This window comes from Ahaetulla prasina, chromosome 4, assembly GCF_028640845.1.
Source record: "Ahaetulla prasina isolate Xishuangbanna chromosome 4, ASM2864084v1, whole genome shotgun sequence".
Classification (NCBI taxonomy): Eukaryota; Metazoa; Chordata; class Lepidosauria; order Squamata; family Colubridae; genus Ahaetulla; species Ahaetulla prasina.
Window position 1 is genome coordinate 38959441 of NC_080542.1, and position 19742 is coordinate 38979182.

Genomic DNA, 19742 nt, shown 5'->3' on the forward strand with positions numbered 1-19742 from the left:
ATATTTTTTTGCAATTATATAGTTGCAATCATGTGGAAAAAATAAGTACACCCCATGCAAAGTATTTTAATATGTTTTATCTTCATTCAAGCAATATAAAAGTTATGTAACTAAGGAACTATGAAAAACTGATTCTGCAACCATTTATTCCATAAAAAAATGAATAGTTACACCGTTTCCTTCTGAGGAAAAATTAAATATATTTTTGGCTCTAATACCTGATATTATACCTGGTATTATATTATATCTTTGGAAGAAGCAACCTCAATTTCTTATAATTGTCTACCAGTCTCTGACATTGATGGAGTGGATTTTTAACCATTCATTTTTCAGCCATTTCTTAGGGATTTATTGGAATATTTAAAGTCATTATATTGCAAGGTCCACTTTCACTTGTTCTTCAGTCCTCTGAAAGAAATCCTCACATTCACCTCAAGTCCCTCTAGTACAATGAACAATTCATAGTGGATTCTTTGATGATGAGCTAGCCTTGATGCAGCAAAGCATCCCCCAAAATATCATTTTGACCACCATGCATTAACAATTGGTATCAGGTTCTTCAGATGAAATACTGCCTTTAATTTTTTCCAAACACATCTTCTGGCAGTGAGGCCAAATAACTCTCTCTTTGCTTCATCTGCCCTGATTATCTTTCTGGACAACGAAGGTTTCCTCCTGGCATATCTCTCATGTAGATATAATTTGTGCAGCTTCTTTGTAATATGCTCAGTGACATCATGTTGACTCACTTTAACATTAATAGTAATGAGCGCTACTTGTCACTTATGAGTTTTTTAGAATTTTTGAGGCACCTTACATTTTGTTCTTGTGCTGAACTTGCTAAAATGGCCTGGTTTGGGTAATTTGGCAGTTGTTTGAAATCATCCCAGTGTAATGACTGAGTTGAAATTATTTAATAGTCTTTTTAAATGGACTACAAAATGTAAATAGTGAATTATATTTATTATATTATATACCCTTTATCTGTATCTATCAATATTGTTGAAATGATCAAATATCAGTAAGTTGAAATATGTTGAAAAAGTCTAAAATTTCAATGGGATATATTTTTTTCATGTGACTTATACACTGCAAGGATATGCAAAATGTAGCAACTTGGGAACAAAGTGTTCTTAAAAATGTCACAATAAATTTCTAGACTACTCTCAAACTTTCAACCCTCCTAGACTATGCCATTCTGGGCATTTCGGTGATTTTCAGAACAATTTCCTGAACTGGAAACAGACATCTCAAACAAGTTTGGAGAATATGTTCCTGGAAAAAGTTGAACCATGGTCAGAACAGCACAGTCTAGAGGGGGAACAGAGTAGCAGAACTCACCAAAGCATTTCTTTCCTAAATCACTAGCATATTTTGAATTACACTGCATTCTTCCTTTTCAGTTCCACAAAACTGTGTTTTAACAGAGTGATTGGAAAAACAAGATGTCTTTTCTTACTGAGAAATGTCCAAATGTTCTCTTACTGAGAAATAAGGCACTATGGAGATTTAAGTCATTTGTGTGATGATGTCATCGAAGAAATCATTTATTTTATTTTATTGATTGATTACCCAACTTCCAAACAACTCTGAGTGGCTTACCACTAGAAATAAAAAATAAGAAAGTATAAATGAAGATTATGTCACGTATGTCATTTTATACCATATGCATGACATAATTCATTCAAATTCTCATTTGAATGAATGGGTAATTTATCATGGGTAATTGTGTAATGACATCATTATGCATATGAGGTAAGTATCTATATCAAGGTTCAAGTAAAATGAATTGAAATTGTTCCTCTATAATCACAGGAAAATTATCTATTCAACTTTTTTAAAAAAAAAATACCTAAACTCTATTTCTACTTCTCTGTACAGGATATGAAAGAATAATTCAGCTACATTTTGAAGCAGTGTACTTTGGATACTTTTTGTTCTCCAAATATTGTAAATAACTTGCAGGATAGCAATAGCACTTAGACTTATATACCACTTCACAGTGCTCCTTCATCATTTCATCACAGTGCAAGAATGCTAGTAGCTGTAGTTTTGTAACCTCATGATTTTAGAATAGGGGTGGGAACAGATCATTTATATTTATTACCAAAAAGTCAGTTATTTAGCATAATCAATTAATACTATCATAAAAAGTATTCTTTGAAACTGCTATATTACTGCCATATATAAAGTTCATTGGTATGAATGTAATACTAATAATAATTTAAAATTATATGCTGCTTGACTCTCAATGATTTTCCAAAAATGAAATTTACCAAGCTTTTTTCTGATTTTAATTCAAACTAAGTTTCTATATGTTCATTTTCTAAATCCCGCAATGATTGTCGCAGTATGTAGTCTACATAACCCAGTAATTAGTCAATGGTTTATGACTCCAAACTTTATGGGAAATTCCAGTGTTCTACCTGATTAAATAACCTGGTAACCATCTGATATTTAGACTATAACTTCCATACAACCTGGATCGCCAGGTTAGGGATAACAGAAATTGTAGTATAAATACCTAAATCTTTAAGTGCTCAGTCAGAGAACATAGTGCTAGGGAGCCAAGGACTAGAACCCCCTTACCCCAATTTCCTCTTTCAGTGAGGATGACGCAATAGAGGAAAAGAATCATTCCAATCACTGGCATGTCACCAGAAGGGCAGCAGCAAAGATATTGATCAAATAGTCTTACCTTAACTTCTGAAGCCATTTTGTCAATTGCAAATCCATCCACTGATAGCTGAAAAAAGAAGCACAGAACATAATAGATTTGGTGTGAATTTTAAAAAAAAACTTTATTGCCATAGCTAAGATATTTTATGCATACCTTTATTAGCCTGGATATTAAGAACCCGCCCTGGTAGCGATTGTATAGTTCCTCCCAATTGTCTCTGACGAACTTCCAGGCAGCCTTTCTGCCCTGCTTGCTGCCTCCTGCAACTCCACCGATGACCGATACTGTGTCTTGGGGACGTACCTCTTCCTATAAATGAAATAAGAAATGTAGTAAACCAAGCTGATTTGAATCTATAAAATAAATAATCCGCCTCCTCTCTCCCTTCCCCTCTCTCTCTCTGACATATACAATATAAATGAAAATTAAGACAATGAGAAAAAAGGGAAAAGGGAAAAGGAAGAGGGAATAGAGTGAGGAAAAAGGGAAAAATCCCAAAACCACTGACTTTCAACTTCGTTGGGTGCAGTAAGTTACATGATAAAATTATAGGGTCAACTTTTTACTTATATACAAAAAGTAAGTACTAGATATTTCTATAACAATGATCTATTTAATTATCAAAATCCAAAATTAAACTTTCATTTTTATCTCTTTCAAGCAGAAAAGTCCAGAAGATTTGAGTTCTATTCCTAGCATACCACACATATGTAATTTGTATCTGGTTTGTTCTCCAGAATGGGTATGGTCTAGCAGAAATGGGGAGACCATCAATTCTGGTGCTCAGTAAAATTTAGAACTTGGGCATAAAATAGGTATTTGACTTTATTACTATCTTGTCTTGTTGGAATGAGGTCTCTTCTTACAGAAAGAATATCTGTTCTTTAGGAGACCAATGTCTCTTTAGGAGACATTGGTCTCCTAAAAACCAATGGCAAATTTCATAAAGAGAAATAGAGGATGACCAGGAGTACAAAGACATGTGCCTCTGAGGAAGGCAGACATACGAGAGTGGCCAGAAAGGCATGCCCCTCACCTAGTCAGGGGTCAGAGCCCAAGGTAGTTGCGTCACTGTATAGTAATTTTGCTGTTCTCTCTATTTGCTTACAGAAATTCCAATATTTCAGGGACATCTGATGGTGCCACGAATGTCTGTCTTTTATACCACTCTTCCAATCAGTTGATAGACAGTGGTGGTGGCTAGGCATCTAGAAACCTACATGGTTTCTACTGTCATGATGAAAGCCTGAAATTCAAGAAATGTTCCCATTTAATTTCTAAGAGCAAAGATGTAATGAGCAGGAATCTGGGTGTAGAACTAGGCCTTGAGGCAAAATGTCCAGGTTTCTCAAATGTCACACGACCTCTTTGCTCATTTCCAATAGAGTACAGAACCATAATCTTCCAGGTCAGAATAGAGCAATTAAAAGCATTGATGCCTTGAGCATTTTTCCTTGCACACCACTCTGGATAGTACTAGAGTTGATGGAAAGTGCAGAGCAATCATCTAGCCATGGTACTATCAGAACATCAACCCCCTCTGCTCTGTTGACTTGAAATGTTGACAAAAGCACCATCTCTGTTGTCTGTGGTCCATTGTGTGATGAGGTTTACTAACTTTTTGAAATCTCACAAAGTAATTCAGTTATTCCTTTATGTATTCTGGTATTGAGTGTATGTGTTTCTCTGCCCAAGACATTACTTGCATGGCCTCTTTCAGAAGGTCCTTGATCTGTTTCCACCCCGAACACTCGCTCACTAAGTAAAAATCTGCCATCAGAGCTGGGTACATAGGCCTCAACTGTAGTGCAGTGACCTGGGAGTCTTTAATAATTAATGACTGGATCACAATTCCTGCACTGAACTGTTTGGAAATAGGCTCATTTCATCAGCTTAATGCTTGTAATCACCTAATTCTTGATCAGCTCAAAGAATGCCAGATTTGCTGGGATCAGCCCCAATAAAAAGGCTGGGCTACCTTTCTTGGCATTCTTATGATCTGTCTCCTTTGTTTCCTCACAGGATTGAGGAAATCAAGGATTCCAAGCACAGGATCCTTTTTTGGCCCTTCTCTTTTTTTCTGATACTGCCTAGCCAGGACCCCTACTTTCCACATCTTTATTTTTCTTATTCCCATAGGTAGTCTTTCTTTCTTTTTCTTTTTCTTTTCCTTTCTCTCTCTCTCCTTCCTTCCTTCCTCTTTCTCTTTCACGTGGCACTCATCTCATCTACAGACTTTTTTTTTCTTCTTGAATGTTTATGAAGAGGCTCAAAAGTAGGTTGACACTGAAGATTTGCATGAACTCTTGGAATAAGATAAGTAGTATTCCTCTTTTCTTTCTTGCTCTGGAGCAGTTTTGGTTCCTAACCAGTTGGCTTAGTATGGAACAACTCTGAGTTTTGAAGCTGCCTCACTTTGGGAGGTCAGGTATAAAACACTTGGAATTCATATGTTTATGTAAGTATAGTGAACAAAACTGTCTCTTTTCATAGCATTGAACCAATATGCTGGTCTTGTTAAGTATGTTTGATTTTAAATCTCTGCTTTTCTATTAGGTATCATCCCACAGTCACCTGCCATATCATCAAAATTGGTAGCTCTTGATTTTCTTATCCTATTCTAACTATGGAGAACAGGAAGATCCAAGTTATATACTCACTTTAGGCACAACAGTGTAAATACTGTTGAACTACCTTTCTTGGCCACTATGGCAATCCTAAGTATTGAAGGGCTGCTGCTACCGCCGCCTTTTCCTGATTTAACTGCCATGAAACTGCTGAAATTTGGCCTTTCAATAAAAAAGAAGCTGCCAAAGGGTTGATGCAGGTGATGCTGCCCATGCTTAGTCCAAAAAAAGATTCAGCCACACCGTATAGGTTTCAATGCTGGCCTGTCTCCTCCGCTCCAATGCCTATAGAAGCCATTGCTCCCTAGTTGTGCTTATGAGGGGAATGGTGTCAGATACTCTAGCTGGCCAAGCTATTTTGGGGGCAACTTTAGAATGATATACAAAAATGTAATTAATGTGAAACGTGAAAGAAACAGGACAATTATTTCATTTTTATAACTCATTTTCTGTTATTTTGTCTCATCCACCTCATATACCACATTTACTCTGCATAATTTATTTTGGTCCTGCTAAGTTTCTGGAAGGACCAATGAACTACATGGGCCACTGCAACACCAATAGCTGTTCAATATATGTCCTGTTTCTTGGATTTCAAGCTTTGCTTATATGTTAGCGCTATATATTTAAGGAAAAAAGGAGAAGGAAAGCAGTATCCCTAGGATGCTGAAAAGGGTACTAAATTTCCAATGCCAATCTTCTGTTGCTTCCAATGCACAGGATATAAATTTAGTATGTGGCATCTTACTCACTGAAAGTGCAAAAGTAAGAACTTTCTGTATTAATTCTGGCTGAGATATTGCACCAAGTACACGTTCTATTCTGTTCTTCTCTTCCTGCATATCAGCTTGCTTGTGGAGCTGCAAAAAAAAACAAAATAACAATAGCAAATAGGAAGTGATATTAGACTTCTCCTTGTCATATTCTACTCTAAACTAGGACCAGAGAAGCTAAATTAAAAACATCTCAGCTTCTCGACATATGGCCAATGAATAAAACACAAAGGAATATTTGCCACTTAGTTGGAGGGTGGGAGTGGTCATCAAAATTTGGCTACATTTTCCAGTACGGCGGTTGCAAGATTTATTTTACAGCTGAATCAATACATGGTATATTATTTCTATACAATGGCTAAAGGAATAATTTCCAAATTGTCTCAATTTATTTCACTAATGAAATTTGTTAAAACTATGCTATTTAAATATGGCACTTAGGTTGATACACTTCTGCAGAACTTAGTACAACCAGAGGTCAAGAAAAGTTACTCTGTGGTAGAAACACATTTTTACCCCATGAACAGATGTTGGGACCAACTAGCTTGCTAAATTGAAAGGAAATGTGTTTTAGAATGCAATATGATAGGCAAAAATGGTTAAAGTTGTGATGTATCCTAAGCATTTGCAGCCTAAGATTTGTAAAAGGGCTCCTGATATGTAGCTTTCAAACAGAAACTCGGTCCTTTTCCTCAGAAGGAAGAAAGCAAGAAATTTGGTTCTTGCAAGTCAGCTCACTTATGGCAATGGAAATCATAACCAGCAGCAATACTTTGGGAGGAAGATCAAGTGCATATTAGGGAATGGGAGATATTTAAAAGAAAATATTTTGAAAATGAAAACACCAAATCAACAGCCACAGCTGTCAAAAGCAATTTCTTGATGAGATGGAAATCACTTGTGTCTCTTATAATTTCCAATGGCAACATTGTTTCAAAAAATATCAAATTTAAATTACTGAGAGAAGAAAATGGATGAAAGATGGAGATTATGCCGTTTCAGATACTGCTGAGCTAAAATTCTCACCAGCCAAATGAAGCTGAAAATCCAGCAACATCTAAAAGGCCACAGATTCCTTTGTTGCAATTACCAATTTTGTGTAATTTTTTTTAAATAATGTACTATTTTAATAACATGTTTTGTGGAGTATAAGACGCACTCCCCCCCTCCAAAAGGGGGTTAAAATTTGGGTGCATCTTATACACCAAATGTAGCCCCACCCACCCACCGGCCCCTGCCCTTTGGCCTCTGTCTCCCAGCAATTTGCCTCCTTGAAGCAAACAGTCTGCTTCCATTTCAGCTTCAGCACAGCCTGATTAGCACAAGCAGGTAATTGTGGGTTGGATCGGCCTCCTGACCATCAGTTGTTTCAGGCTGCAGGGATTGTCATTACCTATTGCTGCCTCCACACACCTCATTTTCGGCCTCCGCTGTTTGCTGCAAGAAAGCAAATTGCTGGGAGGCAGAGATAGATTTTTTTTCTCTTGTTTTCCTCCCCAAAATAGTAGATGCGTCTTATAGTCCGAAACGTCTTATACTCCGAAAAATATGGTAATTACACCCTGTAGCTTTTGGGAAGGTTTATCATTAACCAAGCCCTATTTAATTTATATAACTCATTTCTTCTCCATTCTTAGGACAAATAATATGGCTAAATATGAGAGAAAGAGAGAGAGGGATGGAGGGATGGAGGACAGAAACTGAAAAATGTTAACTAATATTTTAAATTATTCCATTGCAATGAAATCTTCCACTGTAACTAATAATATTTAAAATTAACTATTTCTAAGGCTATCTACTATTATTATCATGGCACAGAGCAAAGTTTACAGTAATTAAAACTGCAAGGTACTTATGAGCATCTTGCACACTAGCACGGTATATTATCCATAGATTTTTACATGTCCAGAAATACAAAGCATACTTACCTTTAGCATAGTATCTAAAGTTATACTGTCACCATGTTTCAAAACAGTTACATATACCTGGAAAAAAAATAATTTTAATGTAAAGAAAGCTACTTCCTGTCAGTGTATTCCTATAAATCAACTTAGAACGCCCTTTCCTTTTTATATTTCAGCCTCCAAAAGTTTAGCCTGTCTCTGTTCAAAGCTCATCTAAGGAATTAAAAATATGCAACTATTAAACTAACATTTGTCCTATGTAGATTGTGATTGTATCTAACATTTTACGGAAAGGAAATTTCCAACCGTAGACTGGGGAGAGCTGATGGAAAACTGCTTAAAAAGACATTTCTGTTCCATCATGAGGAAAGTACCAGAAGCAGAGCAATTATGTTAACTCAGCTCTATATGAAAGGCAGAATTTGAATCAAGAGGATTATGTGAAAAACTTAACGTTTGAAATCAACTTACAGAACTCCTTAGATCAGCAGACAGGATATGCTTCCCTTCCACGTGATCTTTGAACCGTCGCCGAGCTTCTTCCAATGTTGCCTTATGTCCAGCTTTTCCAAGCTTGCCCAAAACTAAGCCTCTCAGAAGTGCATCTAGATGACCTAATGGAAAATAATAAGAAATAAGAAAGTTATATTTTTAAAAGCCTTATCATACATATATAGTATGAATCTGAACTGAACAGGACTCCCAAAATCTTGAGCATGAAATCTATGAAGTGTTCTATAAAATATTCAGTCCTTCATTTCCTATATTCTCAACAATGTTCTTTCAGCAACTATCATGAATGCCAACATCAAAAGTTTATGTCCTAGACCTGCAGAAAACTTAAATATTTCCATGACATTGATATGAAATATGTGACTATGAATAGTATTAATGAGAGAAAGTGAACTTAACACCAACTTTATGTTTTGCATAAAGAATTTATCAGGATTGAATCATCAAAGAAAAACAGGCTGACGTGACATGCTTGAGAGATGTTGAACTGCAACCTACAGTACACTGCGCTGTAAATGCTTGTCTGATATACTGATCAGGTTCCCATGACATGCTAAGCTATATTGTGATTTTTATCATATATAGACTTCAATCTATATAATCTTGTTTGTCCCAAGAAAGTGCTTCAGTTCTGGATGAGAAGCAAAATGTCTTCAAGGAAAAATAAAGTATGGTTGCCTCTTGAAAAAGCACCTTTGGGACAACAATTACCTGAATGATTGATAATCTCCACAGACATAATCCTGTTAGATTTTGACTAATCCAATATGTCTAGAATTAGTTGGTTTTTAATAGTCAGCACTCTTTTATCAGGATTAAAGAAGGGTTCTTAGTACTGCAATAAAGTAGAGTCACTAAAAAAACATCATTGCTGTTGCTCCATCATTGATCTTTTCTCTCTCTTTTTTGCATTCTAATGGGTATATTTAAAGGTTACAAAGGATCACAAAGAAGCCAGCTGTAGACTCAGTTGTCCTCTTCCTCTGCAAGTTTGTTCTCATCCTTATCAGGCCTTTGCACATCTTCACTGCATTTTTTTTAATTGAAAAAAAAAATCCAAAATGTAGAGATAACAGAGGAATCAGGAATAATTGAATGAATTATGAGATTGGTCCTGGGGAAAAAGTCATGGTTTTAAACAGCATTTTAAATGAGACCAGGAGAGGAAATACACAGCTCTGTGGGGTTGCTATTCCAGAGGGCTGCCATTTTATATGGACAAGATTGAAAGCCACAATTTTTTCTTTTTTGTAATGTTACTTTAATTCCTATTGTAAATGCCAAAACCCTTTATGCTATCTAAAAAATGAATGAGAAATTAATGATTGAAGGCTACTTAGGCAGTAGTTCATCAGGGATTTGAGCCCAGTACAAAACTGCTTTTGAATAGTGAGTCTTCAATGGGACAGACATATATGTAAATGTTTTGAAGACTTATTTTATATATTTAAATATTTAAACCCCACTTTTAATGACAAAATATTTACAAATTCCATTCAATAATAATAAAACTGCAACAATAAAAATCAACAACTTCAGGTAAATATATCTAGCCTAAAATTTAAATGTACTATAGCTAAAAATAATAATGCAATAAAATAAAACAAGAACAAAAATCTCCAAGATAGTACATGGGTGTTAGGCCTTTTATAAATGTCTGATCAAATGGATTTGTGATAGCAAACTGTTCCAGCGGTATGAAATTATTATGAAAAGGTTCCTTTTAAGATAGGTGAATAAAAGACAATCTACTTTTCCTGATTTTAAAACAGGGTCAAAGTTTAAGGCAAATTTAGTCATAATCAGTACAGGGTTTTAAAATTGTTTCATCTTAGATTAAGTTTAGAAATGTATGGTAAACTACCACTGGATAATATACAGGAATCTCTAGGTCCATCTACTTTGTCATACCCCATCACTTAGATTAGGGCTGACAAACTCCTGGCCCATGGGCTAGATGTGTCACGTGCTGGCCACACCCACACCCAGTTTAGCAAAAGGGGAAAAAGTCCCAATAGGTCATGTGACGCTGCCTTGAAGATGTGAGTTTGACAGCCCTGACTTAGATCACTTCATTCTGAATCAACTGATATTTCTGTATTATCTTTAAAGAAAGCTTGGTATAAAGTGTATTAGAATATATATCATTTAGAACAGTGGTCACCAACCGGTAGTCCACAGACCACAGATGGTCCATGATAAAATGTTGGTGGTCTGTGGCGCACCCGGGTGTAGGAGGTGCTCTGGAATAAGCAATGGGCAATCCTGTGACTAGAGCTCTGGAAGATGGGACCGACCAGGCAGCTCATGGTGGGGCTGTAAATCTCTGCTGTTTGAGGGAGGTTTGGGCAATTTGTAACTTTTCAGCACAGCCCTTGCCAGCTGGAATGAGATAATGGTGCAGGGGGGGGGATGGCGGTGCAGGCGGGCCGAAGCAAAGGGTGGCGGGAACCCCGGGCTGTTTCTTCCCCCTGCTGTAGCTTCCTATTGGCTGAATCCACCAGTGGCTATCCCTGCCCCTCACCCTCCCTTCACAGTCACTCCTTGCCTGGCAAGGGAAGGGGAGGGTGGGGAATGGAGATTCACTCCATGTTCCAGAGCGGGAGCTGGATCTCATGGTTGTTTCTTTTGGCCCTTGTTGGTGCTCCTGCACCTCAGTCTCTCGGGGAACTCAGCCCCAAGACACTGGCTGGCCCATGAGAAAGAGTGGGAGAGAGAGAGAGAGATCCAACAAGAGACAAAGCTTCGCTCTTATTCTGCAATATAACGCAAATCTCCATCTCCCCTCCCCTTCCCTTGAAAGGCGAGGAGTGACTGGGAAGGGAGGGTGAGGGGCGGGAACAGCCACTGGTGGATTCAGCCAACAGGAAGCTACAGCAGGGGGAAGAAACAATCCGGGATTCCCAACACCCATTGCTTCGGCCCGCCTGCACTCCCCACATACACCATTACGTCATTCCAGCTGGTGAGGGCTGTGCTACAAAGCTGCAAGTTTCCTCCATTCCTTGTTGGTGCCCCTGCACCTCAGTCTCTCGGGGGGATGATTGACTTCCTTTCAGCCCCAAGATACTGGCTGACCCATGAGAAAAAGTGAGGAAGGGAGAGGGAGAGAGAGAGAGAGACAGAGACAGAAAGAGAGAAAGAGGGGGGACAAAAAAAGAGAAAAAGAGAAAGAGCGGGGGAGAGAGAAAGAGAGAATGAGAGAGAAAGAGTGGGAGAGAAAGGGGAGGGGGAGAGAAAGAGAAAGAGAAAGAGAAAGAAGGGACAGTGCCTGAAGGACCCCATCATGTCATTGGGAGTCTAGGCACGTCAGCAAGTGGTGCGCTGGATTCGTATTAGTGGTTCCTGGGATTTAAAATGTTGGACTTGGTGGTCCCTGAGGTCCAAAAGGTTGGGGATCCCTGATTTAGAAAACAAAGCAAAATTAACTTTCTCCAAATGGACCCATAGATTGCATACCACCTTAAACTGATACAGCATATTCCTGACTCCTACAACTAATTCAGCTTATCCAAGTACTGTAAAATACATGTGTTTTTCAAGGAACTGAAAGCATATCGAAGACTACTTGTGAATACCCAGCCAGAGTAGTTAGTTTGCAAGTGACAGTATCTCAGTGTTTCCTGAATTAAATGTCAATATGTTCACAATAACTGAGTTTTAGAACTCTGTACTGATTCTATAGAGTACACATATGTAACCCAGAAGTATACCTGGGTATCATACACTTGCTAATAACTTTTCAACTCATGGCCCCAGATGACTATCTCCAGCAATATCATCATTCTCTTGAATAAATCTTCATCCAATTGAAGAGGAGAAAGAAATTTTGGAAGTATTGCCAAGAAGAACCTAAGTCTTCTCCTTCAAATTTCTGATTTTGCCTCTGCTGTTTTGAACTTCGAACAAAGCTTGCTGCCCTCTTCTTGTTATAAAAATCTTCTGACTTAGTTCTATAAAATTTTTGTTTTCACTGGCATCCCCTGAAAAAATCAAGCAACTTCAGATAGAAGAGAAAAAGCATCACCGCTTCTTATACTATTGTTCTGGCATTTTAACTCTTAAACCCAATTTATATAATTAATCTAACTATACATCATAATTAAAAGTAGCAATGCTGCTCAGAAATCTAGAAGAACTACATGGACCATATTCTAAATATTTTTAATATATCCAATCTACCTGTACATCATACATACATAATAGATGAAATGAAGGTGAAAGGAATAACTGGCATATTGTGGGGTAAGATTACTAATAGAATCTTATTTCTGATTACCGTATTTTTGGGACTATAAGTCGCACCTAGCTTTTGGGGAAGAAAATAAGAAAAAAAATCTGCCTCTGCCTCCCAGCATCCATCTGGTATTCATCTGGCCCATTTGCCATGGTCCATTTGCCTTTGCTGTGGCCAATTTGCTGCTGCGGCCTGTTTGCCACCACTGCCCCGGCCCGTTCTAGAACAGCTGATTGGTACAGGCCCAAACCCCCTCCCCTGCCACAATATTCGCTGTATAAGACGCACAGACATTTCCACCCACTTGGGGGGGGGGGTAGTGTGTCTTGTACTCCAAATAATTCTATTGACTTTGGGTCTTCTGCCTTATTCCAAGATGAAATCAGACCCTCAGCAGTTCAACCATCTAAAACTGCAGAAAAATCCATAGCAAGCCTTAGAACTATAGTTTCCAGAGGAAACTATCAAAGTTGGTCCCCTATTCCTGAATATTTTGGAAGTCTCAGTTGCTGACAACAAAAAGGGGCAAGAAAAAAAATCTGAAATACTGAAAGATCAAAGTATTCATAAATCTTCATACCCTCACCAGGTCTGGGGTCCCAGCCCAGTTTTTCTCCTATTGGTGAAAAGATATCACGGATGAATGCCTGAATCTCTTCATAGAAGTCTGTGTGGGACAAGAGAGTTGAGAGAATCCCCAGGTTACAGCTTAGGTCGCTCCACACAGTATAGTTGGGCTCATTCACAAAAGCTTCCATGACTTTTAGAACCTCTACAGTGCTAATAATTCCAGCTCTGGCCTGAGAGAAGAAAAACAAGTAAGTTATATTCCAAACCAAAAGATATATTCAATCTTACAAAACAGCACTTGGGTCCTTGCTATAAATTATACAGAGTTATTTAGAGTATATCTAACAAGAGGTAGGATGTCAATACAGAGCTAGAAACTTCTATCAATCCAAGCCATACATGAAAGTAGTAAACAACAATAGAAGAATCTTGCTATTTCTATGATTTCAAAAACACAGGGCAAGTGAGCTAGGGTAAAGAATTTACAATTCTGAAAATTCTAGCTGCCAATCATTTACAGCTACAACTACAGGGTAGTTCTCAGCTTATGACCACAATGTACCCTGGAATTTCAGCTATAAGTGCTATAGTCATAAGTCAACTCACCATATGGATGGACTCGATTTTACCACTATTTTTACAAGCGAGTCTCCACATTTGTTAAGTGAATCGCATGATGATTAAGAGAACCACATGGTCATAACGTAATAGCATATCCAAGGTTGTTTTAGCTGAAAATTGGCAAAAAAAATTCACAAATCAGTCTTGTGATTGCAAAAGTGACTCCAATAGTAATGTGAGTTGGTTGCCAACTGCCCAAAATGCAATCACAAGACCACAGGGGGAGGCGTAGCTGTTGTAAATAGCTTTTTATAATTTAGTCTGTCATAATTTCAAATGGTCATTAAACAGCTGGTTGTAAGTCAAGTCATTAAACAGCTGGTTGTAAGTCAAATACACTACAAGTCAACTGTAGTGTATTTGTGAATGTCAGCAATTGATAATAGTTTTTTCATGAACTTGAAAGCAATTCAAGTCACTTTGTTGACTGAAAAGTTCAAACTGATTGACTGGTATTCTCCATTAAATGAATGTGTGTCGCCAAATCCTTCACAAGCCACTATGGTTTCAGCGTTACATTATATTTTATCATTATCAATCTTAAAGCATTAACATTTGAAGAATAACTACCATCTTTAAGGAAGGAGCCAAATTAACTTTGAGCTGAAATTAACAACCCTGAAATCAATCTACTCTGGTTTATTGAGGTGGTATGAAACAAAAAGGAAAATTCAATTTGATATCTTGATTCTGAAAACATCTCTAAAAACAACATAGCATAGGTTGTGTGGAATATATAATAGTGACAAGATCCTGTATATTCCATACTCAACGAGGGCACAGTTTAGCACTTGATGGGAAATTCCTTATTTGTTCTTAAAAATAAAAAGTTCCTAGCACAGTAACTGACAGTTACAAAATCCCAGATATTTCTTATATGAAATATCAGAAGATTGCTTCCAAGAATCTAATAATGAAAAATAATAGAAATAGCAAGATTCAACTTTCAGAGTACTTTAAATAAAAATTTTACTCAGCTTGCAGAATACTTTTCAGAAGTGTTTGGATTTCCATCTGGTACTTCATATATGTCATTTATTCATGCTTCAGTATATTTCATATTTAAAGCTATTGACATGAAGTCAGAAGCAATTTATTAGAAAACAGCACTATAATTAAAAGTTTAAGACTAGGATTGCAGAGCTTTTTTATTACAAAAAAGTATATGAAGTTCATTAATTCAAAATATATTGTGCTTACAAATGTAGTATGATTCTTAAAGGAGAAAGAAAAAGGAGATAAGATAAAAAGGAAAAGGAAAAAAGATTAACAAAAGGAAAGAGATATCCACTTACCAAGGAAAAGAGATCATTCTGTAGCCCTAGCCTGTCCACAGGGAGTAAGGAGAGATCACGGATAGCTGGAAGTAAACCCTCCAGCATGTCAGGACTGTACTGTGTCCGATAAAATCCCACTGTTCCCAGATTTAGCTGAAAACATTGGGAGTGAGATTCAGTTAGCAGTTGAAGAGAAAACACAATGGCATCCATCACGTTAAACCACATATAGAGAACAGAATAACATGGCAAGATTTAATAACGTCTAACAATAATATACAGATAGCCCTCAACTTATGATCATAACTGAGACTGAAATCTTGTTCACCGAGTGACATTATAATTAAGTAAGATGTTCACTGACTGATTTGTTCTACAGTTACAATTCCAGCACTCCTGATTGTGGTGGTTAATTGATGTCCTAAGTCATTAAGAGGATAGAATCAAAAAGAGTTGCCTGCTGAAGGATTTCAGCTCCATGCAGAGTTGAAATCCTCCCAGCAGACAGCTGTTTTGCTCTTTAACATCTCTGCCTGCCAAAGGATTTCCTCTCACTTCCACATACAAGGGGAAATTTTTCAACACAAAGGGAAAATCCTGAAGATTTATATGGAGGAGAAATCCTAAAGATTTCTGCTCTGTTCCTATGCCTGCTGAAGTATTTTGGCTTCCCTCTCTCCACTCTGCTTGCAAGCTTTCCTGCCAGCTTTCCAATTGACTTTCTGGAAAAGCAGACAGAGAAGACTGCAAATGGAAATCACATGATCATGGGGGTGCTTGTCAACCAGTCATAATTGCATGGTGGTAGTATTACATTTTATGATGCCAAGAAGTGCTTTATGGCCCATGAGCACCCTATCTGAGGCTGTTGTAACTCTGAACAATTATTAAACAACTTCTCAAAAGTCAAGGACTATTTGTAAAATACTCTGTTATCACCAGTTTCAGAAAAGGAGGGGTTGTTTCAGCAAGGACAAAAGCAAAAGAAAAGTTATTTAATTATAACTTGAAGTAGATAATTCTCCAGATGGCTCATTGTTGTTAGAGACATGGAAACCAGATAAAATTTACATGAATCTTCTCCTTTGAGATGAGCAGTAATTAAATTTTATGCAAAAAAAATTGGTCAAAGATATATTTACCTTTATTTTAAAATACTTGACCTGATACATTTTAACTATTAACTATAGGGATATATACTTTTATTTTATACGTTTTATTTTATACGTTATATGTTTTAGATTTATCATCTGGAAAAATAACTGTAATTGCGTTTATTTTCTCTGATAAACTTATAGTGAATTAGGCTTAAAATGAATTAGACTATGATTTGTCTGATTTAAATTTATCTGCATTTAAATTTAAAAGATCTGGGAAAAACTGAGCCTTGAACCTAAACCTGGGAAATTATCACATGAAGTCACTGGACAATACTGATATATGCCCTCTTTACAGCCCTCCCAGAATTATTTGTAACCTCATCTGGTAAAAGAAAGGAGCAGTAATGGTAAGATACCCAACTAGAGTCTCCCAATTTTGATATCAAATGACATTTCCTTTAGCAATGCTATAACCAACATCTTGTCTTATCTATTACGTAAATGTATCAAGAATTTTTTAACTTTGGCAAACGAAGTGATAACATCTCTTATGAAAGTGTTCAGGACACTAATAGAGATCTTCTAGACCTGTATCATTTTAGTCAAGTGAAGGATACTGGATTGCTTAGTGTAGCATATCAAAGAAAATAATATTAGAATACAGAACTATTATTATTGTTTTGACATATATATTACTGTGTATTGTAGAATGAAGTAATTTTTACAAAACTCCAGAGCAATACTGACAAAACAACAGCCACTGAAAAAATCTACTCCTATAAAACAAATATTGGAAGAGAGGGAAGTTATAGATAATTGTTTAGATTATCAATAATATGATAATCTCTGGCAAAATTATATCAAGGTAATTATGACTCATAATTCTTAGAGGATTCTTAGAGGAGAATTTTATAGTACTAAAAGAAGCTCAGCAATAAAGCAAGAAATCTAAGTAGAGATGACAAAAATTGTAGGGAATGCACACAGTTAACTATCTGTAATGGAAAGTCATTTCTATTGAGAAGCTGTTCAACAATGAACTTTAACTAGATCATCAAGTCAAAAATCATCTCTATCATCCATGGTCATTAGGTATTTTTCCCAATACCAGTAACAGTTACAATGTTACACGTTTTTGAACATTTAATAACAAACAAAATAAATTCACATGGGAAGCTTACACTAAAAGCATAGACTGAACATGAAAAAACAATTCGAGTGTCCTTCTAATGGGTTATTGGTGGCATTACATTAAGAGAACAGGGCAACTGGGAAAAAATGCAACTGTTCTCTTTTCTTCTGACTTATCAAGATAATAACTAGGAAGAATAAAATAAGGCAATAGGTTGGAGAATCAGAAATATACTTAGGGAGGAATATCTTTTTATTATTACTCACCTTAATCCACTGTTCTGGCTTCACATCTTTCAAAACTAAAGTTAACTCAGGTTTGTCCATTAATACTTGCATTTTGGCATGGGTTGGGTCATCACTTGTACAAATGGTAATAGGAATCATCCACAAAGGGCAATCTTCCCCTATATAAAAGAAGAGAAGGACACCTGACAGAACAAGGCATGATGTGGTCCACTGTGCAATCCCCAGAAACTTATTTGAGGATTTATAGAATAAGAAGTAAAATCATATCTGCTGTCATCCAGCACATTTGTAGAATGGAAATCCAATCATTCTGCCAAAACGTATTTGTTCAAGGTCTATGTCTTCCCTGAAACAATTAGTACTCTAACAACTTACATTTTATGCAAAGAATGGTAACACTGAATTTGCTGTCTGCGTCTAATGGAACTATATATTAGGGTGACTCAGGCAGTCACGTGTAAATAAAAACTGTTATTTAAATGAACATGCATATTTATATATTCACATGAACTATTATTCTTGTTCTTTATAACAAATGAAAAAAGATATGTAAAACAAAATAAAAACCAGTTGTAGATTAACCATGAAAATTTAATAATTTAGGGATATCTCCTATTTCAGTTGTATTTACAACTGGGCCAAAGAAGAAGTACCTCCATATAATACAACAGGTGCTATCAGAACTACTAAAAAAACATTGCATATGTTGATCTTCCTTTTCAAAAAAAGTCCCTTTAAAAAAACCAATTGAATGAAATGCCTTCAAAGACAAACTCTAATTAAAAGTTACCATTTTTTATCAATAATTATAATTACGGGCATTACGGAGACCTGGTTGGGCACAGAAGGGGGTGTACCCCTGGTTGAACTGTGCCCTCCGGGCTTCCGTGCATTCCATCAGCCGAGGGCCCAAGGTAGGGGTGGGGGGGTGGCGGTTGTGATCAAAGAAAGTCTGGAGCCGAGGGAGTCCACTGTTCCTCAGATAGCTGACTGTGAATCCCTCCTTGTGAAGTGGGGCCATCGGAATCAGATGGGGCTGTTGATCACGTACCTGGCTCCTTGCTGCGTGACTACAGCCCTACCTGAGCTACTAGAGGTGCTTGCTGGCGTGGCGGTTGAGATTCCCAGACTTTTAATCTTGGGGGATTTCAACTTGCCATCGGCCGGCTTGTCATCAACGGTGGTTCAGGAGTTCCAGGCCTCCATGACGGCCTTGGACCTGATTCAAGTAACTGATGGCCCTACACACATTGGGGGAGGCGCGCTAGACTTGATTTTTATCTCTGGTCAGTGGGTTAATGATCTGGATTTAGGAGATGTAGTGAAAGAACCGGTGTCATGGTCAGATCATTTTCTTCTTCGCCTAGACTTTCGGACCGCCGCTCACCACCGCAGGGAGACGGAGCCAATACGTTGGTTCCGTCCCAGGCGCCTGATGGACCCGGAGAGGTTCCTGACGGAGCTTGGGCTGTTCCCTGAGGATCTTGCCCACGGCACGACTGAAGAACTGGTTGCGGCTTGGGAACAGGCCGCGGCTGGGGCTTTGGACCGTGTCGTGCCTTTGCGGCCTCTGACCAGACATAGATCTCAATTGGCTCCCTGGTTTTCCGAGGAGCTAAGAGAGATGAAACGCCGGAGAAGACGCCTAGAGAGTACCTGGAGGTCCAGCCGTTCCGAGGCTGATCGGACACTAGTGAGGTCTTTTACTAAGACCTACCTAGTGGCAATGAGGGAGGCGAAACGTTCCTACGTTTCCACCCTCATTGCATCGGCAGATAACCGCCCGGCCGCCCTGTTTCGGGTGACCCGTTCCCTCCTTCATCAGGAGGGACGGGATGACCCCCTACAGGGACGGGCTGAGGAGTTTAACGGTTATCTATACGATAAAATCGTTCAGCTTCAGGATAGCTTGGACCAAGATTGCGATGATCCAACCGAGATGGCGGAGACACATCTTGCTGAGGTTATTTGGGATGAGTTTGATTCTGTGGCTCTCGAGGACATGGACAGGTTGCTGGGGAGGTTGCATGCAACTACATGTCCTTCCTGGTTAGTGCTGG

The 19742-nt window shown here is 37.8% G+C and overlaps 1 protein-coding gene across 4 annotated transcripts in view; it reads right to left on the reverse strand.

Moving 5' to 3' along the window:
* The window catches only part of NPEPPS (aminopeptidase puromycin sensitive), a 121446-nt gene that overhangs the window by 4430 nt on the left and 97274 nt on the right, over window positions 1-19742 (reverse strand). The window contains exons 15-22 of one of the 4 annotated variants that reach the window (XM_058184199.1): window positions 17701-17840; window positions 15221-15355; window positions 13321-13534; window positions 8456-8598; window positions 8009-8065; window positions 6060-6167; window positions 2834-2989; window positions 2699-2746 (exon numbers count right to left, since the gene is read on the reverse strand). In XM_058184199.1, coding sequence (XP_058040182.1) covers window positions 2699-2746; window positions 2834-2989; window positions 6060-6167; window positions 8009-8065; window positions 8456-8598; window positions 13321-13534; window positions 15221-15355; window positions 17701-17840 — 1001 coding nt within the window. Of the gene's footprint in view, window positions 1-2698; window positions 2747-2833; window positions 2990-3716; window positions 3927-6059; window positions 6168-8008; window positions 8066-8455; window positions 8599-13314; window positions 13535-15220; window positions 15356-17700; window positions 17841-19742 lie in introns of those variants that run through there. The other 3 variants (XM_058184198.1, XR_009155192.1, XM_058184200.1) reach the window with 3 other exon arrangements.